The sequence below is a fragment of the Ascaphus truei genome, chromosome 23 (assembly GCF_040206685.1).
Source record: "Ascaphus truei isolate aAscTru1 chromosome 23, aAscTru1.hap1, whole genome shotgun sequence".
NCBI classification, from domain to species: domain Eukaryota; kingdom Metazoa; phylum Chordata; class Amphibia; order Anura; family Ascaphidae; genus Ascaphus; species Ascaphus truei.
Window position 1 is genome coordinate 3,133,588 of NC_134505.1, and position 22,816 is coordinate 3,156,403.

Sequence of the window (22,816 nt, forward strand, 5' to 3'; positions counted from 1 at the left end):
ATACTGGTCATGCCGTGACGTGGCTGCATACTGGTCATGCCGTGACCTGGCTGCATACTGGTCATGCCGTGACGTGGCTGCATACTGGTCATGCCGTGACGTGGCTGCAGGCTTAGAACGCGTTGGCCCAAGAGTTGAACTAAATGACCCTAACTCATGAGAAGACAAATAGCGAAGCATGTAACTATATATTTTTGTGATGATGGACGTGGCATTGGGTATTTTTGTCTTCCATTATATGACTTCCAGGTAAAACATTTGATAAATAAAAATGCAACAATTCTTTAACCACAGAATTGGCAGAAAATCCCTTCTGATTTAAATTGGGATTTTCTTAAAGCAGAGGAATCTCCCCCCCCCCCCCGCGCCCTTCCCCCCCGTGCCCCCTCCCCCCTTCACTTAACTTAACAACCGGTGTCAGATATAACAAACAATTGGCTTGACTCCTGGTCCCCATAAAATAGATGGTGACCCCTTATCTGCTCTGATAAAAACACAAAGCAACTCAAACAGGGAACGCCCAATGTGTAGTGGCCTGTCTGCCAGTCAACCAATATTTCCCAATAAGCTGCAGGTTATCTCTGAAGCCATTGCTTCTGTATGTACCGTGTGGCTAATGATTACAAATGCATGTCCAGCACGGAGCAAAGTCCTCCTGATGTGATAGTAACAATAACCGTTATCGATTGGTTTTTATCGTGCCCGTTGCTTCTGAGGCCGAGTCCATAGAAGGACAGGCCGCGCTGAGTCGTGCGGACGCCCCACCTCCCTCAGTCGCCCCCCGCCTCCGATCGCGCCCGCTGGCTCGCCTGCATGGGCATGAAATCGCGCAGATTTCAGCAGGCGAGCCTCAGCGTCAGCGCGGCTCGGAACTCCTCACCCTTCTATGGCCCCAGCCTGAGGCTGTGCGGAGATACTTCTGTATGGTTAAAGGTGACCCGTACGGAGAGCTCCTTAGCAGCAAAGATGCAACTAAACTAACTGGGACTGGTGCTTGGAAGGAGGCAGGATGGAGAGAGGCCTGTCCTTTTTCTTTGTAACATAGGGAGAGTCACAAGCATAGGGAGCAGAGAGAGAAGAAGCAGAAGTCAGTGACACAGGAGATATGCAGTATTGTAGAGATTTAGTGGGGATCCCTTTAGAATCGGAGGTCAGTATCCCCGCCCCCTTCTTGCAGGTAAAGGGGTTGATCCATTTTTGCAATGCACTGCCGGTGATGATATGCAGAACTATGTTTGCACTATCCCTGCACCCAGCACCCTCTTAAGCCTTTTCCTGCACCCTTGACATTCGTCCCGGCTCACTCGCTGAAGGCAGATCCTTTGTAACAAAGGTGCGTTCTCCAGTATTTGCTACCGGATGCAGCTATTACAATAACGTATTGGGAGTCGGTAACGGTTATTCATTAGCCTCTGATAGTGCCAACTGGGGCGCTATTGCATGGAAACTCCCGTTAATGTCAGTGGGATTACCCCCCCCCCCCCCCCGTGTCTCTGTGCAAAATCTTTCCCTGCCCCCTTGTGCACAAAGAAAGACCCAGAGTCAGAGCTGGCATAAACCTCTCTGCCAAATGATATGCACCGTACGGAAGAAACTTTGTATGTAACGTGGGAGCAAATGGTGCAGTGCATCAACGCATCAGAGTTTTTCTTATGTATTATTTGGTGTCAAAATCTCACTTGGGCCTGTGTACTTTGTGCCCCAGCCAGCCAAGAAAGTGTTCCTCTACGACCAACCCTTGGTCAACAGAGGTGTGAAAAAGACGGGTTACGTTCCAGCGTGTTGCGTGGGCTAGTTTGGCTGTGAATACCAGTTTTGAGGGAGGGGAGAGGGAGAGGGAAGGGGGGGAGGGTGGGAGAGTGGGAGGGGGTTGAGGAGGGGGAGAGGGGAGGGGGAGAGGGGACAGGAGGGGGAGAGGGGAGGGCGAGAGGGGAGGGGGAGAGGGGAGGGGGAGAGGGGAGGAGGGGGAGAGGGGAGGGGGAGAGGGGAGGAGGGGGAGAGGGGAGAGGGGAGGGGGAGAGGGAAGGGGGGAGAGGGAAGGGGGGAGAGGGAGGGGAGAGCAAAGAAACACACCTAGCTTGCGGGAGATAAGGAAAAATGCTGAACATGATACAGCCAGGAGACGAGCCACACCAAACCAAGCCAAGGAGTCTGATAATAATGCAGGCTGCTCCCCCATTAGGGATGGTATACTGCGGTGGGGGGGTTAACCACTGTAACCAAGAACATGGCAGGTTGTTTAATGAAACTGCATGTACACTACACGTACAGATTGAAGCTCAAGCAGCTCTTTCTTCCCAGGGGAAAATTACCAAACCACCCGAAAGGGTGAATATTATAATCATTATGATTAATGTCGACACAACTTGCAGAATGCGTGTAATGTTACGTTTGTTTAGTGCCAGACCCCACAGTCATCGCACGCTGCCAATCTCTGCTTCGCTTTATTGAATGCTCTGTGTTTGGCTCCATGCTTTGACGGATTGCCAACATTTCTCGTTTCATTTCAACCTTTCATTTTGGTCTTATCTCCGTTGCAGTCTCGTTGTGCTATGCTGCGGGCTGATATATTGCAGTTGCGAAAAGCTTAAAGACATCTAAACACTTATACAAATGTGTTACAAAGTTTAAACCATGTAGGGCCTGATTCTCTGGGCCGTCTTCAATGCAGAAACCTCGGTGTCCGAGCTGCACAACACAAGTGTTAGGAAGGATGTACAATACAGATTTAAATTAAAAAAAGATTCTAATAGCGTATTGGTTAAATTATAGTTTAATGAGCTTTCCAAACTCACGGGTCTCTTTTTCAAACGTACAGAGCTTTCCAAACCTCACAGGTCTCTTCTTCACATGTACAGAACTTTCCAAACCTCACAGGCCACTTATTCATATGTACAGAGCTTTCCTAACCTCACAGGTCTCTTCTTCATGTGTGCAGAGCTTTCCAGACCTCACAGGTCTCTTCTTCACATGTACAGAGCTTTCCAAACCTCACAGGTCTCTTCTTCATGTGTACAAAGCTTTCCAAACCTCACAGGTCTATTCTTCATGTGTACAGAGCTTTCCAAACCCCACAGATCTCTTCTTCATGTGTACAGAGCTTCCCAAACCTCACAGGTCTCTTCTTCACGTGTGCAGAGCTTTCCAAACCTCGCAGGTCTCTTTTTCACGTGTACAGAGCTGTCCAAACCTCACAGGTCTCTTCTTCGCATTTACAAAGTTGTCCTGACCTCACAGGTCTCTTCTTCGCATTTACAAAGCTGTCCTGACCTCACAGGTCTCTTCTTCTTCATATGTACAAAACTCTGAAAACTGCTGATCAGTTAATTAGTGAGTGAAATAATAATTTTGTGTAACTGGGGTGGTGGACCTGCTCATCTGTATATATAAAACTATAGACGTTTAAGGGCCGCAATCATGCTGATCAGGTGCGCACGTGACCGCGCGAGCTGCGCGATTAAACACATTACGTGAATGGGATCGTGTAAAGCGCGCGGCGGGAAGAGCGAAGCTACAGGTGACACAATTATTTGTCTTTGTAGCACGACGGCCATGGTCACGTGACCGGTTCACCCAATGAGGCACGCCCCCCCCCAACACACCTCCCCCTCTACCTACAGGACTCCAAATCTCTCCTGCTACAGGTGTGCGTGACGCCGCGCGAACGCGCACGCACTAACCGTGGAGGCGGCCTTGGCGAAGAAAGGAGATGTCATGTAACCACAAGATGAGAAGGATCTGCAAATCTCATATGGTTGGGAGGGGCTGAAGCAGCAGCTCGGTGACTAAAAGCACCGACTCGGACAACGACCTTGAGTTTGTACAGGGGAGCCTGGTTCTAATCCCGGCATCGGCTCCTTGTGACCTTGGGCAGGTCCCCTTATCGTCGTGTGCCTCAGGCAGCAAAAAACAGAGTGTAAGCTCTGCGGGGCAGGGACTTACTGTGCACGATGCTGTCATTGTGGAGAGCGAGTCCCATTGGTAGAAAAGCAGTACATGTTATAAAAGTTATGAGTATATAAAGTAATGCTGCCCAAATGGCAGGGACAGACAGTTTGCGTACATAATAAACATCCTGAATGGCATCCTTTTGAGGCAGCTGTGGGTATTGCAAACAGGCACAGACAAACAAAAGGGACGGACCAATATTGAATCATCTGCTGGAACACCAAACACGGGGCGTACAATAATCTGCACACGCAGCTTACCACTATCCGACTCCCGGGGAAGGTCTACTAAGAGATGTCATCCTCCTCCGACGGAAACCAGTGGGGCATGTGGGCCAAACGTCTGCATCTTAATGGAAAAGAACCGTTTTTTTTTTTTTTAATGAAGAGCCAGGTTGGGATGAATGAGACGCGTGGGAAATTATTAAGAGTTGACATGTCTGCAAACTATATAGAAAGAGGACCCCGGACGCCTAAGGGAGGGGTGGCTCGACTCGAAAGCCGAGGGACTCCTCGCCCCGGGAAGAGGTGATGGGAAGGTTGGAGGCAGGGGGTTAAGAAGGTTATTTAAAGGGGGTGTTTAGTTAGCCATACTTCTGTTTCCCACAGTCCCTCCCATATTAGGGGTTTGAGGTTGAGTTTAGGTCAGTCTTGGCTCCTGTAGTGGAGGTGTGTTGAACCCTCGTTATGTATGTTGATGGAGAAAGCGGTGTCATTCCCGTTTAAGGCAGCCGGTAGGGTAATGCAGGCCTAACCACGATGTGGGTACAAGACGAGGGTATCTCTTGGGCTTTTGTAATGGTGGCGGAGCAAGCTCACTGGGTCCTTCGGTTCATCTATGTTATGTGTTTGATGTATCTAATGCTTCAATAAAGCTATGACTGGTTTATCCAAGAAGATGCTATGGCGTGTTAATTGGGATTGGGGGAGGGGACAGAATTGAGGCGTTAGAAAGTCAAGGACCTTATGAAAGACATCATTTATAGGGCGATGCAATGAAAGTCTATGGAGACAAATAATTTCTCATGGAAGGGAATCCCATGGGGACAACATACTGCTGGATGCTGTAACCCTAAGTTCTAATAGCCAGAATTATCCTGAAGAATTGTACGTTGATTATTGAATGTAATACTGTACATATCACAGTGTACACAGAGCTTTCTGCCCTTCTGTAACCCAGACTGTGATGAAAAGCTGTGTAAGGCGGCAGACAGAAGTTTATAAGGGTACATGTTAAAATGGATTTGAAGCAAAAGGTCACACTCTGTCATTTCCCAGAATCCCTAGCTGCAATGGAAGCACTGTATGCTAGGCGATAACAGTGAAAAGCCGGGTTGCAGACCCGTCTGAGATGCGTGAATGTGCTCGCAAGTGATATTTTCATTTACAGAGTTTTGTTTCCCGACATCTAACAGGCCTTGTCGCCATGTGTACACAGGGGGTTTATACGGAGTATTCAGCTGGGTCTGTGGTGGGAAGAGAGGACCGAAAGGAGGAAATAGTGCTATATTGTCACAGTCAGAGACCACAACAGGTCTGGAGCCTGCATTCTTTTATATTCAAGAGCAAACCTCTTGATCGCTCAGTCCGAACACACCCAGTGCATACCGGTTACTCTAGGGGCTGACATCCTGAATGCACCCTTTCTATAACAAAAAGAGGCATGCTATAAAGCAAATAATATCTTTGGCTGCTGAGACCAGTTACAGGTTTGTAAATAGCCCATCGCTGGAGACATGAAAGCGCAGAAGACAATGGTCTATTTTGCGTGTGGGATTCCTGGGTTCTTGCTGTCAAACCCATCCTCATCTTACAGATAGAGGCACTTCTCGGAGAGAGAAACCTCGCAGTCGCTGCTGGATCAGTTTCTTGCCGGGCCGGTTTCCCCTGCCAGCTAAACAAGGCTTTCTGTGTCAACAAAGAACGGGGCTGGAATGGCTTCTCCATGAAATCACATATTTCCCACTGTAGGTCACCTGTATGACAAGAGCGAGCCGTTCTCAGTACACCCAACCTTTTCTCTTCCCCCTGATTCTGAGAATGTCACCCTCCTTACTGTCATCCCAGCCCCCTGCCCCGCGGGAGTTCAATAGCATCGCCCTCTCTCTCTTCCATGCAATTATTACCCTGGCAGACACTAAACCAGCCTCCAAAGAGAAGGGGCAAAATAGATTTGAATAGGATCACCAGCAGCACAATAACAACAATAATTAATGCAGCATGGCAGCTATTCTGCGTGTTGTTCACAGCCATTGAAGCTGATGATGGCTAATAATTAATGAAGTTAACCCTTGAGGGGTAGGGTCTCCCTTCGCCTTACGTTTAGCTGTTGGCGCTTATCACCATTGGCTTTAACTCATTTACCCTGTGCTGTAATTCTGTGAAAAGCTGCGTACACTCTTGGCGCGACATGTATGCATATCCTTATGTACATAGCGCTATCCATGTACACAGCGCTACACACGGGACCGTATAATAATAAAACACACAATGGGAATAAGTTCTTCAGGCGTCAAAGTAACGTTAGGACAAGGATTCCCTGTTCCGAAGAGCTTACAATCACTACATAAATAAAATATGTATGTGCTACATTATACTATATTATCAGCAAGACAGCAAACGCTTGGAAGAATTCTTCCTCGTTAGAGGAACCTCGGGGCCCCTGAGATTCTTGACAGCTAGAAAAGAAACGTCTTTATCACAACAGTTAATCCGCTCCATGGCAACACATACCACTTGCACAGCGAGGCACAGAGGTCGCGGGGAGGAGCAGGGGTGGGATGGGGGTTTGGGATGGGGCCAGGTCGCTGCTTTCTCAAGAGTTTAACAAGATGTGAAATGTATAAAGTTCAGCCGTATGGGGTTTTCGGCGCACGCGGTGAGATCGCGCTATGCACAGGCAGCAGGGATGGGCAATCTTGGGGGGTGGATGGGGGAAAGGGCCACCGGTGTGGCTAATAACCCCCATCGCTGCCAGAAGGGTCAGCAACCCACTGCAGTGCCTCTCACGGACCCTCCTCAAGTTATAACACCTCCTATTGCTTCATATAAGCGCTTCCTATACCTCCTATTACTCCAAATAACTGCTCCATATAACTCCTCTAATTGCCCTATAAAACGGTTCACTATAACTCCTCCTATTACCCCATATAACCGCTTCCTATTACTCCTCTTACTGCCCCATGTAACCCTTCCATATAACTTCTCCTACTGTCCTATACATAACCGATCCCTATAACTCCTCCTATTTCCCCATATAACCCCTCCCTATAACTCCTCCTATTGCCCAATATAACCTCTCCCTATAACTCCTCCTATTGCCCCATATAACCGCTTATAACCGCTAACTCCTCCCTATAACTCCATATAAACCCTCCATATAACTCCTATTTCTCTATATACGACCTCCCTATAACTCTTCCTATTGCCCAAATAACACCTCCCTATAACGCCTCCTATTGCCCCATATAACCCCTCTATATACCTATTCATATTCCTCCATATAACTGCACCCTATATTTCCTCCGATTGCTACATATAACCCCTCCCTATAACATATTAGTACACTTTGCCCCTAGGAGGGACTGACCCCTTAACCATGTCACTGCCATTAGTACACTTTGCCCCTAGGAGAGACTGACCCATTAACCATGTCACTGCCATTAATACACTTTGCCCCTAGGAGAGACGGACCCCTTAACCCTGTCACTGCCATTAGTACACTTTGCTCCTAGGAGAGACTGACCCATTAACCCTGTCACTGCCATTAATACACTTTGCCCCTAGGAGAGACTGACCCCTTAACCATGTCACTGCCATTAGTACACTTTGCCCCTAGGAGAGACTGATCCATTAACCATGTCACTGCCATTAGTACACTTTGTCCCCAGGAGAGACTGACCCCTTAAACATGTCACTGCCATTAGTACACTTTGCCCCTAGGAGGGACTGACCCCTTAACCATGTCACTGCCATTAGTACACTTTGCCCCTAGGAGGGACTGACCCCTTAACCATGTCACTGCCATTAGTACACTTTGCCGCTAGGAGGGACTGACCCCTTAACCATGTCACTGCCATTAGTACACTTTGCCCCTAGGAGAGACTGACCCCTTAACCATGTCACTGCCATTAGTACACTTTGCCCCTAGGAGGGACTGACCCCTTAACCATGTCACTGCCATTAGTACACTTTGCTCCTAGGAGAGACTGACCCCTTAACCATGTCACTGCCATTAGTACACTTTGCCCCTAGGAGAGACTGACCCCTTAACCCTGTCACTGCCATTAGTACACTTTGCCCCTAGGAGAGACTGACCCCTTAACCATGTCACTGCCATTAGTACACTTTGCCCCTAGGAGAGACTGACCTCTTAACCATGTCACTGCCATTACTACACTTTGCTCCTAGGAGAGACTGACCCCTTAACCATGTCACTGCCATTAGTACACTTTGCCCCTAGGAGAGACTGACCCCTTAACCCTGTCACTGCCATTAGTACACTTTGCCCCTAGGAGGGACTGACCCCTTAACCATGTCACTGCCATTAGTACACTTTGCTCCTAGGAGAGACTGACCCCTTAACCATGTCACTGCCATTAGTACACTTTGCACCTAGGAGAGACTGACCCCTTAACCCTGTCACTGCTATTAGTACACTTTGCCCCTAGGAGAGACTGACCCCTTAACCATGTCACTGCCATTAGTACACTTTGCTCCTAGGAGGGACTGACCCCTTAACCATGTCACTGCCATTAGTACACTTTGCTCCTAGGAGAGACTGACCCCTTAACCATGTCACTGCCATTAGTACACTTTGCCCCTAGGAGAGACTGACCCCTTAACCCTGTCACTGCCATTAGTACACTTTGCCCCTAGGAGAGACTGACCCCTTAACCATGTCACTGCCATTAGTACACTTTGCCCCTAGGAGAGACTGACCCCTTAACCATGTCACTGCCATTAGTACACTTTGCCCCTAGGAGAGACTGACCCCTTAACCATGTCACTGCCATTAGTACATTTTGACCCTAGGAAGGACTGACCCCTTAACCATGTCACTGCCATTAGTACACTTTGCCCCTAGGAGAGACTGGCCCCTTAACCATGTCACTGCCATTAGTACACTTTGCCCCTAGGAGAGACTGGCCCCTTAACCATGTCACTGCCATTAGTACACTTTGCCCCTAGGAGAGACTGACCCCTTAACCATGTCACTGCCATTAGTACACTTTGCCCCTAGGAGGGACTGACCCCTTAACCATGTCACTGCCATTAGTACATTTTGCCCCTAGGAAGGACTGACCCCTTAACCATGTCACTGCCATTAGTACACTTTGCCCCTAGGAGAGACTGGCCCCTTAACCATGTCACTGCCATTAGTACACTTTGCCCCTAGGAGAGACTGACCCCTTAACCATGTCACTGCCATTAGTACATTTTGCCCCTAGGAAGGACTGACCCCTTAACCATGTCACTGCCATTAGTACACTTTGCCCCTAGGAGAGACTGACCCCTTAACCCTGTCACTGCCATTAGTACACTTTGCCCCTAGGAGAGTCTGACCCCTTAACCATGTCACTGCCATTAGTACACTTTGCCCCTAGGAGAGACTGACCCCTTAACCCTGTCACTGCCATTAGTACACTTTTCCCCTAGGAGAGACTGACCCCTTAACCCTGTCACTGCCATTAGTACACAGGGTTGTCACCACTCCGGGTTTCACCCGGAGACTCCGGGTTTTGGCCTCGTATCTCCGGGTTACGGGTTTACCTGGTAAACTTCCGTGTGGCAGCAACCCTGGGCTGGCGGCAGGCGAAGTCTCCCGCCATCCTCACCCTGCAACTGTTGTCAATATGGCCGCCATATTGACGTCAAATGACGTCATGAGGCCCCGCGTAGCCATATTGAGAACAGTTGCACGGGGAAGACGCCGGGACACGCCGCTGAAGGTAAGCGCGGCATTTAAAAAAATAAATACATTCCTCCGGGTTGGCCTTTAGCAGGCCGTTGCAACCCTGTTCGTACACTTTCCCCTTAGGAGCCACACGAACCTTTACAATCCCCCACACAACAAAAATAAAGTCCTAACATAACCGGATCGTTTGTGCCGTGCTCACATCCATTTCCTAACCTTTCATATTTGTCAAAACCTTCACTGTTGGCCGAGCTCTCACCCGTTTACGATTTCAATGGCGCACTGCTGTTACTATGACCACCCCTGTTGGGAATGGCGGCGGCTGCGGCGGCCATTTTAACCTCCCAGGGATGTACCGTTTCAGCGGCGGATCTCTCCAGAATGCAACCGCAGAACAGCCCTTACAAAAAGGGGCGAGAGTGATCAAAACAGCGAGAACTTTGCCACAGTAATGATTATTTACACTGCGCAGGGAGCATTTCTGCTTCCAGCGCAATGTTCTGTGTTGCAGACAGCATGGGTGCGTGATCTCAGCGCTTTGCAAACACAGCTCAGTCTACACTTTCCTCTGCCATGTTTATCTTGCCAGATTTCTTAACAATGGGATTACAGTTGAGTTAACCCCATGAGAGGTGGATTCCTCTATCAGGCGGAGACATTTACCCCGGGGGGGGGGGGGGGGGGTTGTTGTGGTGATAAGAGCGATTTCATATCTCCTGTCTGGGACTGGGAGGGAGCCAGCTCGAGATTTGATGGTATTTTATTACAATTATCTTATATAGTGAACCTTAAACCCTACAGTGCTGTATGGGCGTTCTCTCGTACGGCACCCCCCCGCGAGCACGCGACCTGCATAGGGGACCGGGCTTAATACTCACGCTCGCAAGCGCTCCCACTTTTCATTGTTCCACAAATGGACAATATCTCCCTTAAAGGACAAGGGTCAATACGCAGCTCGCAAGCTGACCCTCTCTTCACCTTCGCAAAGGTCCCTCAAATGAGTTAGTATCTCCCCTAAATCCCAACATATATTGTATTTTAACTCCAAACTGTCGCTCATTAACCCCCGAAGCAGCAGATGAATCAAAATACATAATACCTCATGACATTATCACGACAGGCCGCCAAAAGCAAGCCGGACGGAGGAAGACGGACTCGGATATGCACGGAAGGGTGATAGATGCAGGGAGATGTCTCCCGGCAGAGGTGGTTGACGCTGATACAGGAAAGGAATTTTAAAAAAAAAAGCGTATAATGAACACAAAGGAAGTCTAAGGGTAAGGATAGAGTAAATAAAACGTGTTAAATTAAATAGAAATATTACGTTGTGAGCACATTCAGGCAGGTCTGCAACCCTGCCCTTCCCCATTATCTCCTAGTGTACAGTACTTCCGCTGCAGGCATGGATTCTGGGTAACGGCGTGCAAATTGCGCACTCACTGTTGCCTTCTGGTCACATTTTAACATGGATCCCTACAGCATAAGCCGATGCCTGCCGCATTACACACGGCGTTTCCACAGCAGCCCGGGCTGGAGAAGTGCAGAGCCTGGAAACCCAGTCACAGACAGCTAAAGAAAGTTTTGAGAACTACAGCATGCTGAGGGGTTCCCAGGGTATAACTCTTGTAACTTTGCAATCTCTTAGGGCTCTGTAGAAAATCCTAAGAAGAATGGATATATTTAGTGAGCGACGCTGAATTGGCCGGAGCTTCGAGATGTCAAGAAGGTCACGTAACCTGGCACAAACTGCAGAAGAAGTACAGAGACGGGCGTCCTGCAGACAGGCGGAGGGACCGATACGTAACTGTACTTGTAACCATGTATTATTTGTTTTACTCTGTGCCCAGGACATACTTGAAAACGAGAGGTAACTCTCAATGTATCACTTCCTGGTAAAACATTTTATAAAGAAATAAATAAATAATAGAGGACCACCTAAACATCTTCGTCTCTCTCGCTGTCCCCTTTCCCCCCACGTATATTCATTATCACGGTGACACTTTTCCCTCTGCTGAAACGCCCGAGGTTGCGTCGTGTGCTTTCCTACCTCCTGACGCTGGAACGCGCGGGGTTAACTCGCAGGTGAAAGAGAAAGACGCCTTTATTTAATTTCCTACCTAATCCCCCCCTGAGATATTCTCTCCTGTCCTGTCTCCTTTTTCTTCCTGCGCCCCCCCCCCCCCCCCCCACCTGAGAGTAGGGTGCCCTCCCATGAATCAACTCTTTTGTCTAAACTTTACAGGGAGGGGGGGGGGGGGGGAGAATGCAGTCTGTTTGTTTAGTGTCAAAAGCAATTTCAAGGGCAGTGGAAAGAAAGAAAAAAAAAAAGGATCCTACCAACAGACCAATGAGAAATATCTGTGGGTAACTTGGCATGAGTCTAGGAGACCGGTACATTCCACTGGGCCTTTTCTGGCACCACCCACATGGTGTGAGGGATAAAAGGAGGCTGGGGAGGAGAGGACTGTTACACTCCTGCGATCTGCATCTCTAAGCCTGCTCTCTAACCAGCTACTCCAGTCCTACCATGGCATCTTACAGCATTCGCCAAACAAGCACCTCTGGCTCGTACAGAGGGTTGGGTGGTGGTCTTGGTGGGGGAGCTGGGAGAGTGTCCTTCAAAGCCCCAAGTGTCCATGGCTGGCCGGGCGGCCAGGGCGTCTCTGTCTCCTCTGCTCGCTATGTCTCCTCAGGAGCAGGTGGGGGGCTGGGAGGTGGTAGCTATGGCAGTGGGTATAACAGCAGCTTTGGAGGTGGGTACGGTGGGGGCTACAGCGTTAGCAGCGGAGGGGACGGCCTGCTGTCCGGTAGTGAGAAGGAGACCATGCAGAACCTGAATGACCGTCTGGCCTCGTACCTGGACAAGGTGCGCTCCTTGGAGTCGGCCAACGCGAGCCTAGAGGTGAAGATCCGGGAGTGGTACGAGAAGCAGGGACCCAGCCCCACCCGGGACTACAGCCACTACTACAAGGTGATCGAAGACCTGAGAGACAAGGTGAGCTGGCACAATCGCCCATCTTGTATAAACCTACTGCAGCACTTTGGATGAAGCGAAGGGCGGTGGGTTACAGTATACTGACAAACCCCAAAACAACTATTTATAACATTAGGGACATGTCACCGTAACATCTACTAACCCGCTCCAGTGCCAGAAAGGACAGTGTTGCATTAGGGAACCCAGTGCTGAGAGGGGTAACTACCATCCTCATGTGACGACACTGTATATATACCCTTCTGTCACTGCCCCATCCCTGCCCCTCTTCTTCTAAGCTCCTGTACCCCGGTACCTGTCCATTTCCACGTTAGTGTCTCTTCCTACAGCAGGGGTGGGTCAACTCCAGTCCTCAAGGGCCACCAACAGGTCAGGTTTTCAGGATATCCCAGCTTCAGCACAGGTGGCTCAAACGGTCCCAGCTTCAGCACAGGTGGCTCAATCGGTCCCATCTTCAGCACAGGTGGCTCAATCGGTCCCAGCTTCAGCACAGGTGGCTCAATCAGTCTTTGACTGAGCCACAGATTGAGCCACCTGTGCCGAAACAGGGATATCCTGAAAACCTGGCCTGTTGGTGGCCCTGGAGGACTGGAGTTACACCCCCCCCCCCCCCACACACGAGCCCGTCTCTAAACGCTTGCGACTCGCACGCACTCTATCACTGCGCTCTTCCAGCGCTGGGTCCTTGCAGAGTAAGAAGTTATATGAGCGCTCTTAGGGAGAAAATTCACATAACAGAACCTCCGACTGCCACAAGCTCCCTTTTTTTGGAGGCTTTGCGTGGGATTAGCTGTCTGTGCTTTGTCTGTTTGCATAGGATCAGGTTTCAGAGTTCAGTATCTGAAAGGGTTGTAATATAAAAGAGACTCTCACGCAAACATACATGTTTGTTCAGTTTCAAATTGTACCCACATTCGGGGTCTTTGTATCAACGTGGAGAAACATGTGTTTAGACGCACTGCTATACTGTGCGTCTGTCAGAACTGTTTCATACACCTGATGCAGAATGTTAGAACATGAAAGAGTACTTCAGTATTAGGTGAAAAGGCAAATGAGGAAGAGAGACGCAGAATGTGATACATCTCATTATAATCTGTGCCCCGTGTAACTCCCCCCAACTCCTCCTACTGACTCTCCCCAAGGTGCACGCTGGGGCAGAGACGCAGAATATGATACATCTCATTATAATCTGTGCACCGTGTAACTCCTCCCCAACTCCTCCTACTGACTCTCCCCAAGGTGCATGCTGGGACAGAGACGCAGAATGTGATACATCTCATTATAATCTGTGCACCATGTAACTCCCCCCTAACTCCTCCTACTGACTCTCCCAAGGTGCAAGCTGGGACAGAGACGCAGAATGTGATGCATCTCATTATAATCTGTGCACCGTGTAACTCCCCCAACTCCTCTTACTGACTCTCCCCAAGGTGCATGCTGGGACAGAGACGTAGAATGTGATACATCTCATTATAATCTGTGCACCATGTAACTCCTCCCCAACTCCTCCTACTGACTCCCCAAGGTGCATGCTGGGACAGAGACGCAGAATGTGATACATCTCATTATAATCTGTGCACCATGTAACTCCCCCAACTCCTCCTACTGACTCTCCCCAAGGTGCAAGCTGGGGCAGAGACGCAGAATGTGATACATCTCATTAAAATCTGTGCACCATGTAACTCCTCCCCCAACTCCTCCTACTGACTCTCCCCAAGGTGCATGCTGGGGCAGAGACGCAGAATGTGATACATCTCATTATAATCTGTGCACCATGTAACTCCCCCCAACTCCTCCTACTGACTCTCCCCAAGGTGCAAGCTGGGGCAGAGACGCAGAATGTGATACATCTCATTATAATCTGTGCACCATGTAACTCTCTCAACTCCTCCTACTGACTCTCCCCAAGGTGCAAGCTGGGACAGAGACGCAGAATGTGATACACCTCATTATAATCTGTGCCCCATGTAACTCCCCCCAACTCCTCCTACTGACTCTCCCCAAGGTGCAAGCTGGGACAGAGACGCAGAATGTGATACACCTCATTATAATCTGTGCACCATGTAACTCCTCCCCAACTCCTCCTACTGACTCCCCAAGGTGCATGCTGGGACAGAGACGCAGAATGTGATACATCTCATTATAATCTTTGCACCATGTAACTCCCCCAACTCCTCCTACTGACTCTCCCCAAGGTGCAAGCTGGGGCAGAGACGCAGAATGTGATACATCTCATTAAAATCTGTGCACCATGTAACTCCTCCCCCCCAACTCCTCCTACTGACTCTCCCCAAGGTGCAAGCTGGGGCAGAGACGCAGAATGCGATGCATCTCATTATAATCTGTGCACCGTGTAACTCCCCCAACTCCTCTTACTGACTCTCCCCAAGGTGCATGCTGGGACAGAGAAGCAGAATGTGATACATCTCATTATAATCTGTGCACCATGTAACTCCTCCCCAACTCCTCCTACTGACTCCCCAAGGTGCATGCTGGGACAGAGACGCAGAATGTGATACATCTCATTATAATCTGTGCACCATGTAACTCCCCCAACTCCTCCTACTGACTCTCCCCAAGGTGCAAGCTGGGACAGAGACGCAGAATGTGATACATCTCATTATAATCTGTGCCCCATGTAACTCCCCCCCAACTCCTCCTACTGACTCTCCCCAAGGTGCAAGCTGGGGCAGAGACGCAGAATGTGATACATCTCATTAAAATCTGTGCACCATGTAACTCCTCCCCCAACTCCTCCTACTGACTCTCCCCAAGGTGCATGCTGGGGCAGAGACGCAGAATGTGATACATCTCATTATAATCTGTGCACCATGTAACTCCCCCCAACTCCTCCTACTGACTCTCCCCAAGGTGCAAGCTGGGGCAGAGACGCAGAATGTGATACATCTCATTATAATCTGTGCCCCATGTAACTCCCCCAACTCCTCCTACTGACTCTCCCCAAGGTGCAAGCTCGGGCAGAGACGCAGAATGTGATACATCTCATTATAATCTGTGCCCCAAGTAACTCCCCCAACTCCTCCTACTGACTCTCCCCAAGGTGCATGCTGGGGCAGAGACGCAGAATGTGATACATCTCATTATAATCTGTGCCCCATGTAACTCCCCCCAACGCCTCCTACTGACTCTCCCCAAGGTGCAAACTGGGGCAGAGACGCAGAATGTGATACATCTCATTATAATCTGTGCACCATGTAACTCCCCCCCAACTCCTCCTATTGACTCTCCCCAAGGTGCAAGCTGGGGCAGAGACGCAGAATGTGATACATCTCATTATAATCTGTGCCCCATGTAACTCCCCCCAACGCCTCCTACTGACTCTCCCCAAGGTGCAAACTGGGGCAGAGACGCAGAATGTGATACATCTCATTATAATCTGTGCACCATGTAACTCCCCCCAACTCCTCCTACTGACTCTCCCCAAGGTGCAAACTGGGGCAGAGACGCAGAATGTGATACATCTCATTATAATCTGTGCACCATGTAACTCCCCCCAACTCCTCCTACTGACTCTCCCCAAGGTGCAAGCTGGGGCAGAGGGGGCATTATTAGAGCAACATGCTTTGATACATAGGTACAGTTAAAAACACCCCAGAATTTATTCCAAAATTGCCTTCATATATAGATCCCCTTCTAATCTCTAGGAGCCAGAATGAGACAGGATGATAGAAGAGTATAGTTTCAGCCACATAGTAACTCAGCTATTAATTTGTATTTTATGCAGCAACAAGCACATTTGTAACTCCTGAAATTGCATAGTTATACAAAATATATGAGATATATCAAATTTGGTTCAGATAATAGTTTGTGCCCTACATCTGATACGTTTCCATTGAATAGCAGGAAATTAACCCCTTCAACGCGGCCAGTTGACTTTGCTATGCCTATAGTTCCTCTAGCTCGGAAGGGGTTAAATGGTCCACCTTATTGCCCAATGAAGGAGCACCCCCCCCCCCTTTCCCCCTCCCACTATCAACCCGTAAACAATCATTTGGTCTCAGTGTCCACAGTACGAGGTAGCATTCCTCTTATTTCTGCTTGTGCCTGTCCTCTTTATACAGTATCAAACAAAGGCGTGGCATAGCCGCAAACCACAGCAATTATGGTGTTGTTTATGTTATGCTGTCAATTACAAGTTATTACCACCCGCAGAAAATCGGCTGTTTATAGAAGGCGAGGGGAAGGAGCGGCCTGCCGGTGGGAACGATGGAGCTGAATTGAGAGGTCCCACCCGGGGTTTTTTTTAAATCCTCTTGGTTTAGCCTTATTGGTTTGTGGGAGTAAACGTGGCCTTCTCGCCCCTTCCAGATCCTTGCTGCCACCATTGATAATTCCAAGGTCGTCCTGCAAGTGGACAATGCCAGGCTGGCTGCTGATGACTTCAGGACCAAGTGAGTATGAAAACGAACCAGGGCTCTCCATCGAAGGGGTGGCCATCTCCTGTCCTCAAGGGCCACCAAGAGGCCTAGTATTAGGGATATCCCTGCTTCAGTACAGGTGGCTCAATCAGTGGCTCAGTCAGAATGACTGACAGCCACCTGTGCTGAAGCAGGGATATCCTTAAAACCTGGTCTGTTAATGGCCCTTGAGGACTGGAGTTGGCCTCCCCTGTGCTGTGGGGTGTGTGTGTGTGTCAAACAGACTATAATGTTACTTATGTTCCTTGGTATCTTTGTGATTGTTTGATGCATCTGATTTCCAAGGCTGACCTATCCATCTTATATTTTGTTCATTAACTCAGCGGTGCGCAAACGGGAGGGGGGCGTGAGACTTTTCTGGGGGTCGCGGCATTTACAGGTCCCGCGTTGACAGTGCGAAGCCTCTGTAAACTTTCCATCAACCGCACAAAAGAACCCGAAAACATGCCCTTTAAACACTCCTCTTCCACTGGAAGAGAACATGCTCGGAACACGACTTGTTGGGTAAATGGTTTCAGATCAGCCCGTAATGTTTATGGTTGAGTCTAAACAGGAGAGCTCCAGTACATTCTATCTCGTGTCCAAATCATGCAGGAGTCCTTCAATGGTATTAGGTGAAAGAACAGCTCTCTTACAGCTCACATCATTAATACTGTATGCACAGGCTAGCTAGGCAACCAGGCTATTGTTGTATGTTGTGTTTTTGGCAAGCCTCCTGGATTGCTGCATTATCTCCTACAGTGATCTAGGCCTGTTTGTAAGCCAAAGAAAAGGGGTTACCGTAATATTTTCTTTATTGGTATTTGGAGGGGAATTAGAAATGTATACTTTAATCTGTATTCCCTTATATAAAATATTTTACCAGGAAGTAATACATTGAGGCCTCGTTTTCAAGTATGTCCTGGGCACAGAGTTATGATGGCAAATACATAGTTACATTAAGTGAGCAGGGTTATACATTATGTACAAGACATTGCATGCACATATATAATGCATATGTATGTGTATAGGAGCATTACACTTTTGGTTAGCAGCAGGGAATTGTGGGTTCGTGTTTGTGGGTCACAAAATAGAAATACTCCAATAATTTATTCCAGGAGCAGCTGTGCTACCTTCTCACTCATTGACTGTGGCTACAATGACATGGAATTGTGCCACCGATACCCAAAAATGGGGCAATGTTGATTAGTTGAAGGCCTTTGAAGTAGATGAACCTGGTGTCAGCTTCTTCTTGTGGCCTTGGGCTAGTTACCATTATTATTCAAATCGGATAGGCAACTCTTCGGGGCAGAGAATCATTATGTACAGCGCTGGATATTTGGTAGGATGAGGGGTGGGGAGAACATAGTCATGACCACCTGGTTTAAGTTCGGCAGTGGAACACTACTGGATCGCACCAGTGTATTAGAGGAGAATTGGTCAACTGGGAAGTTTAAGGGTGAAGGGAATTCTGTGTCTCCCAAACAGCAATACTAAAGTATTTGGTCTGTTCTGCTTCTCTGAGGTACGAGAATGAGCTGGCTCTTCGCCAGAGCGTGGAGGCTGACATCAATGGCCTGCGGAGAGTCCTGGATGAGCTGACCCTGGCCAGAACTGACCTAGAGATGCAGATCGAGAACTTGAAGGAGGAGCTGGCTTATCTGAAGAAGAACCATGAGGAGGTAACATTGGGGAAGCAATTTTTCTTTAATAAAACGGATGCCCCTCAGAGACCACGAAACGCATCAGGAGATGGCGTGAGCTAATAGACCCAAGCAGATGTTTTACCTATTTTTGCAATTTAAAAAGGGTCGTGCCATTGGCCTGTCTTAAAACTGATGCACGTTGGGGAGGTGGGGGGTGTGTGTGAAGGGGGGTGTTGCACCAACCTTGGGAAACTTTTATTAATAGACCCCCGATTGGAAAATGATTGGCAAGATACAAACCATTTTAGCGGTCCCAGAAGTGAACTTTGATCAAACCTACTAAGAAAAAAAGTGCCAACGGCAGATATTGCGTGCACCAAGTTTGCTTAACAATGTAATCCGGGTGAAAAGACTGATATAGGAGTTCTGTCCATTAAGTAAAAATCAGCAAAGGCTGCGCTCCTTTCTGCAATATATAATGTTATTGTTTGTATATGAGGAATAGGCTTTAGTTAATGAAAGGACAACTAGAGGTGAGAAGAGTTCTGGAGACGGAGGGGTTCAAATGAAGCGTACAGACAGAGCCCTACAAATATCAGCTGTAGGCAGGGTTGCCCTGTAAGCATCGTGAGTGAGTCGGAGACCATGATCTGGATGCCTACAGCAACAGATAGAGCTTCAGTGTTTAAAAACGTTTTGTCTTGTTGCCTCCCCATCCAGGAACTTCTGTCTTTGCGGGGACAGACTGGTGGGCAAGTTAGCGTTGAAGTAGACGCTGCTCCGGGCGTGGATCTGTCTAGGATTCTCACCGACATGAGAGACCAGTACGAGGTCATGGCAGAGAAGAACCGCAAAGATGCAGAGGCCTGGTTCTTCACCAAGGTAATGAGATGTTCAGGCGCTCATTGGAAAAAACAAGGCTTCTGTTGAGAACTGTCTTTATCAGCTGCTTTATAAACCCCCATCACAATAATTGCTGCGTCGGGTGGATCATCCCAATATTCTTTCCTTCACGGTATTATGAACACCCTCAGTGACACAAGGAGCGTGGGGTTAAGTACGCTTCTGTCATGCCCTTCTTGGATCGTCTCTCTCTCTCTCATTTTTATCGCCAGGAGTTCAAATGGGTTGAAACTTAGTTCGATTTATCAGCATCATCAGGGGGTCATGATGAGGGTTAAACTGTTATGGTGGCTGCAACTGTTCCCACAATGCATCGGTAGGCCAAATTCTCTGTAATGCCACATATAACAAACGCCACATAACCCGTTGCGAGTGCTTTCACTTGACTGCAACTCCGACGTTGCCACTACTCCTGGGTTCTTGTCGAGACAATGTAGATTCCTCCAGGTAGGTAAAATTCCGTGTAGCTGTGGTGTTGTGTACAACTTTGTCTTCTTTTTTTTTTGTCCTAGTCTGAGGAGTTGAACAAGGAAGTGCAAACACACACGGTACAGATCCAGTCAAGCAGGACCGAGATCACGGACCTAAGACGTACCCTGCAAGGGCTGGAGATAGAACTGCAGTCACAGCTCAGCATGGTTGGTATCTTCATAGTCATCTTGGTTCATGGGGAGCCCTTGCTTTGGCCAGAAGCTTCTGATTGCCAGGAAACTGTACGGAATGGCTGTTCGTTATGACAAAGTGAACAAGAAAAAGCTCAACCACAGAATAAAATATTCATGGTTGCAGCTCATTCTGCGTAGCAATCACAGGCTCTTGAAAAGTCATTCTTTACAAGGCGTTCGATCCATTCTACAGCACGCTCAGCACATGTACAGGTTGAATAGAATAGACCTCTTGAGCTAGAAAAAGAGGAAAGAGAGGGGACGGGATATATATAATAAATGGCATGAAGAAAGTTAGTAGGGAACTGCTGTTTCATACATGATAGAAGGACCAAGGGCGTGGGAGAGTCGGTGCATCGGCGTGAAATGTTTCTCTCTATTTGTAGAAATCATCCCTGGAAGGCACCCTTGGAGAGACAGAATGCCGTTATGGTGCCCAACTGAGCCAGATCCAGCAAATGATAGGCAATTTGGAGTCACAACTGGGAGACCTCCGATCCGACATGGAACGTCAGAACCATGAGTACAGGATGCTCATGGACATCAAGACCCGCCTGGAGAAGGAGATTGCCACCTACCGTCAACTGCTGGAAGGACACGATTCCCAGTGAGCAGAAAGTAGCAAAGTAAATGAGACGTAGAACTAGAACCTCCCGACTTCTAGGCCAAGAGTGAGGTGTTGGGGTTAAACGAGAGAGATTTTAATGGGGCTCTTTGCCACTGTATTCCGATGAGTGAGGTAGGCATGACAGATGGGAAAAATAGTCCCACCAGTTCTGTCCTTCCAACTGCAGGGCGACGTGGTGACAAAGCCAGAAGAGACATATCTCCTGCCAGTGATTTTGTAGATAGCAACTCAAATCCTTCTGTGCTCCTAAGCTGGAGAACCTCAGCACAAATTAGACTATCAATTATACATAAATACTGCTTATTTGTGTGTATGTAGGGGAGATGATGAAAAACATCTGTAAGCAGTTTCTCGACTGAAATAGTTTGGGCCTTTCTCTTTCCAATTCCACCATGGTATACGTTAGGCTCCGTGCGTGTGTATATGTATATATAATATACACACACACAGCAAGGACAACAGAGTGCTAGAGAAGGGATGGTAGTGTCTGAAATCTGCCAGCGTCAGGCTGAGGAATAGCTGGGGTGTTACTGGCTGTGATTAGTTAGTCTGCTGATACAGTACAGACTGTGAGCCTGGAGTCAAACCCTTACTCCCCTACATGGCTACCACAGCCTTTAACTTCCAACGAAACCTGGGTTTTACACATGGGTCTGTGGAAAGGAAGTGTCTTTTATAGCTGCACACACTCTGCCAATGCTAGGCCTCAACCCTTTCTGTGATTTCCTCCCGCAGGTCTTCCGGAGGACCTTCCAAAGATGGTAAGGACACATTACAATTTAAATTATTACTATTCAAGTCAATGTAAATAAATATGAAAATAAAATAAAGATTGCACTTTACAGCTTACAATATAACACACAGGAATCATACGGCACAATATCCAATTAAAACCCAACAATTCTTTAATTAGGATTTATTTACGGAAATAATGCTATACGCCCCCTTTAACCCTGTCACTGCCGTGGGTAACGGCAATACATGGCTTTAAATAAATGGAGTAAAAACACTAATGTTTTTTTTTTTTTTTTCCTAGTTCCTAAAAGCGGTGGGAAATGAAACCTCTCTCCTGGAAATTAGACAGCTGCCTGTAAGACCCTCTCCTCTGATCGCATCTTAAAGGACCACGTCACCGGGATCTGATAACCTTCCCACTGCCAGCGGGGAACCACCATTGTGGGCCTGACTGCCCAGGTCCCTGGAGATTGCTGCCGCTTTAGAAGTTTGCTTGCGCAGTCTTGAGCTTTTAACCTGTCGCTTCAGCTGTCTAATAAATAGCCTCTTTTTTGGGTCATGCATACAAAACAGTCCTGTTTACAGAGTTATTGACAGGGAGAAGGGGATGCACTGAGAGCTCAAATGTCCCATTTGGAAACAGTATCCTAGTCCACGTTTGAGTCCTCCAGTGGAGTGCCACGCACGACTATCAAGGATCTGTTGCGGTAAGGGGAGAGCCCTGACATTAGGCCTCCTGCTGCGCCCTCCCCCATCCCTCACCCCCCCCCCCCGTTGATATCCCTTGCACCCCTGATAAGAGAGCCCAAGGAGGTTGTGAGGGAGGTGAGCTCTGTGGCGATGGGGGATCTGCAGGGGGGCATTACTAAGGTGACATTATCTATTGTTACAGCTCGCAGCTCAAACTGCTGGGAAGACTGTCAACAAATGATCTCACACAGGAAAGTGTTGCAAAAATCTTGCAC

The 22,816-nt window shown here is 48.3% G+C and overlaps 1 protein-coding gene across 2 annotated transcripts; it reads left to right on the plus strand.

The window, feature by feature from the left end:
• The first annotated feature begins 12,316 nt into the window (after positions 1-12,316).
• Positions 12,317-22,421, plus strand: LOC142473073 (keratin, type I cytoskeletal 19-like). 2 transcript variants are annotated; one of them, XM_075580234.1, is made up of 8 exons: positions 12,317-12,859; positions 17,186-17,268; positions 18,800-18,956; positions 19,641-19,802; positions 20,336-20,461; positions 20,875-21,114; positions 21,852-21,877; positions 22,153-22,421. In XM_075580234.1, the coding sequence occupies exons 1-6, from the start codon at positions 12,392-12,394 to the stop codon at positions 21,097-21,099; spliced, it is 1,221 nt and encodes a 406-aa protein (XP_075436349.1). In that variant the 5' UTR covers positions 12,317-12,391; the 3' UTR covers positions 21,100-21,114; positions 21,852-21,877; positions 22,153-22,421. The 2 variants fall into 2 exon arrangements, with proteins under 2 accessions (XP_075436349.1, XP_075436348.1); XM_075580233.1 differs by having other exon boundaries at positions 20,875-21,095.
• The last annotated feature ends 395 nt before the right edge of the window (positions 22,422-22,816 follow it).

What these genes read in the sequence shown, in the direction of transcription:
- LOC142473073 (XM_075580233.1), top strand. Translation starts at nt 12,392, where the DNA reads ATGGCATCTTACAGCATTCGCCAAACAAGCACCTCTGGCTCGTACAGA. An exon ending in AGGCCTGGTTCTTCACCAAG is followed by an intron (nt 19,803 to 20,335) that starts GTAATGAGATGT and finishes TTTTTGTCCTAG; the next exon opens with TCTGAGGAGTTGAACAAGGA. An exon ending in CGGAGGACCTTCCAAAGATG is followed by an intron (nt 21,878 to 22,152) that starts GTAAGGACACAT and finishes TTTTTTTCCTAG; the next exon opens with TTCCTAAAAGCGGTGGGAAA.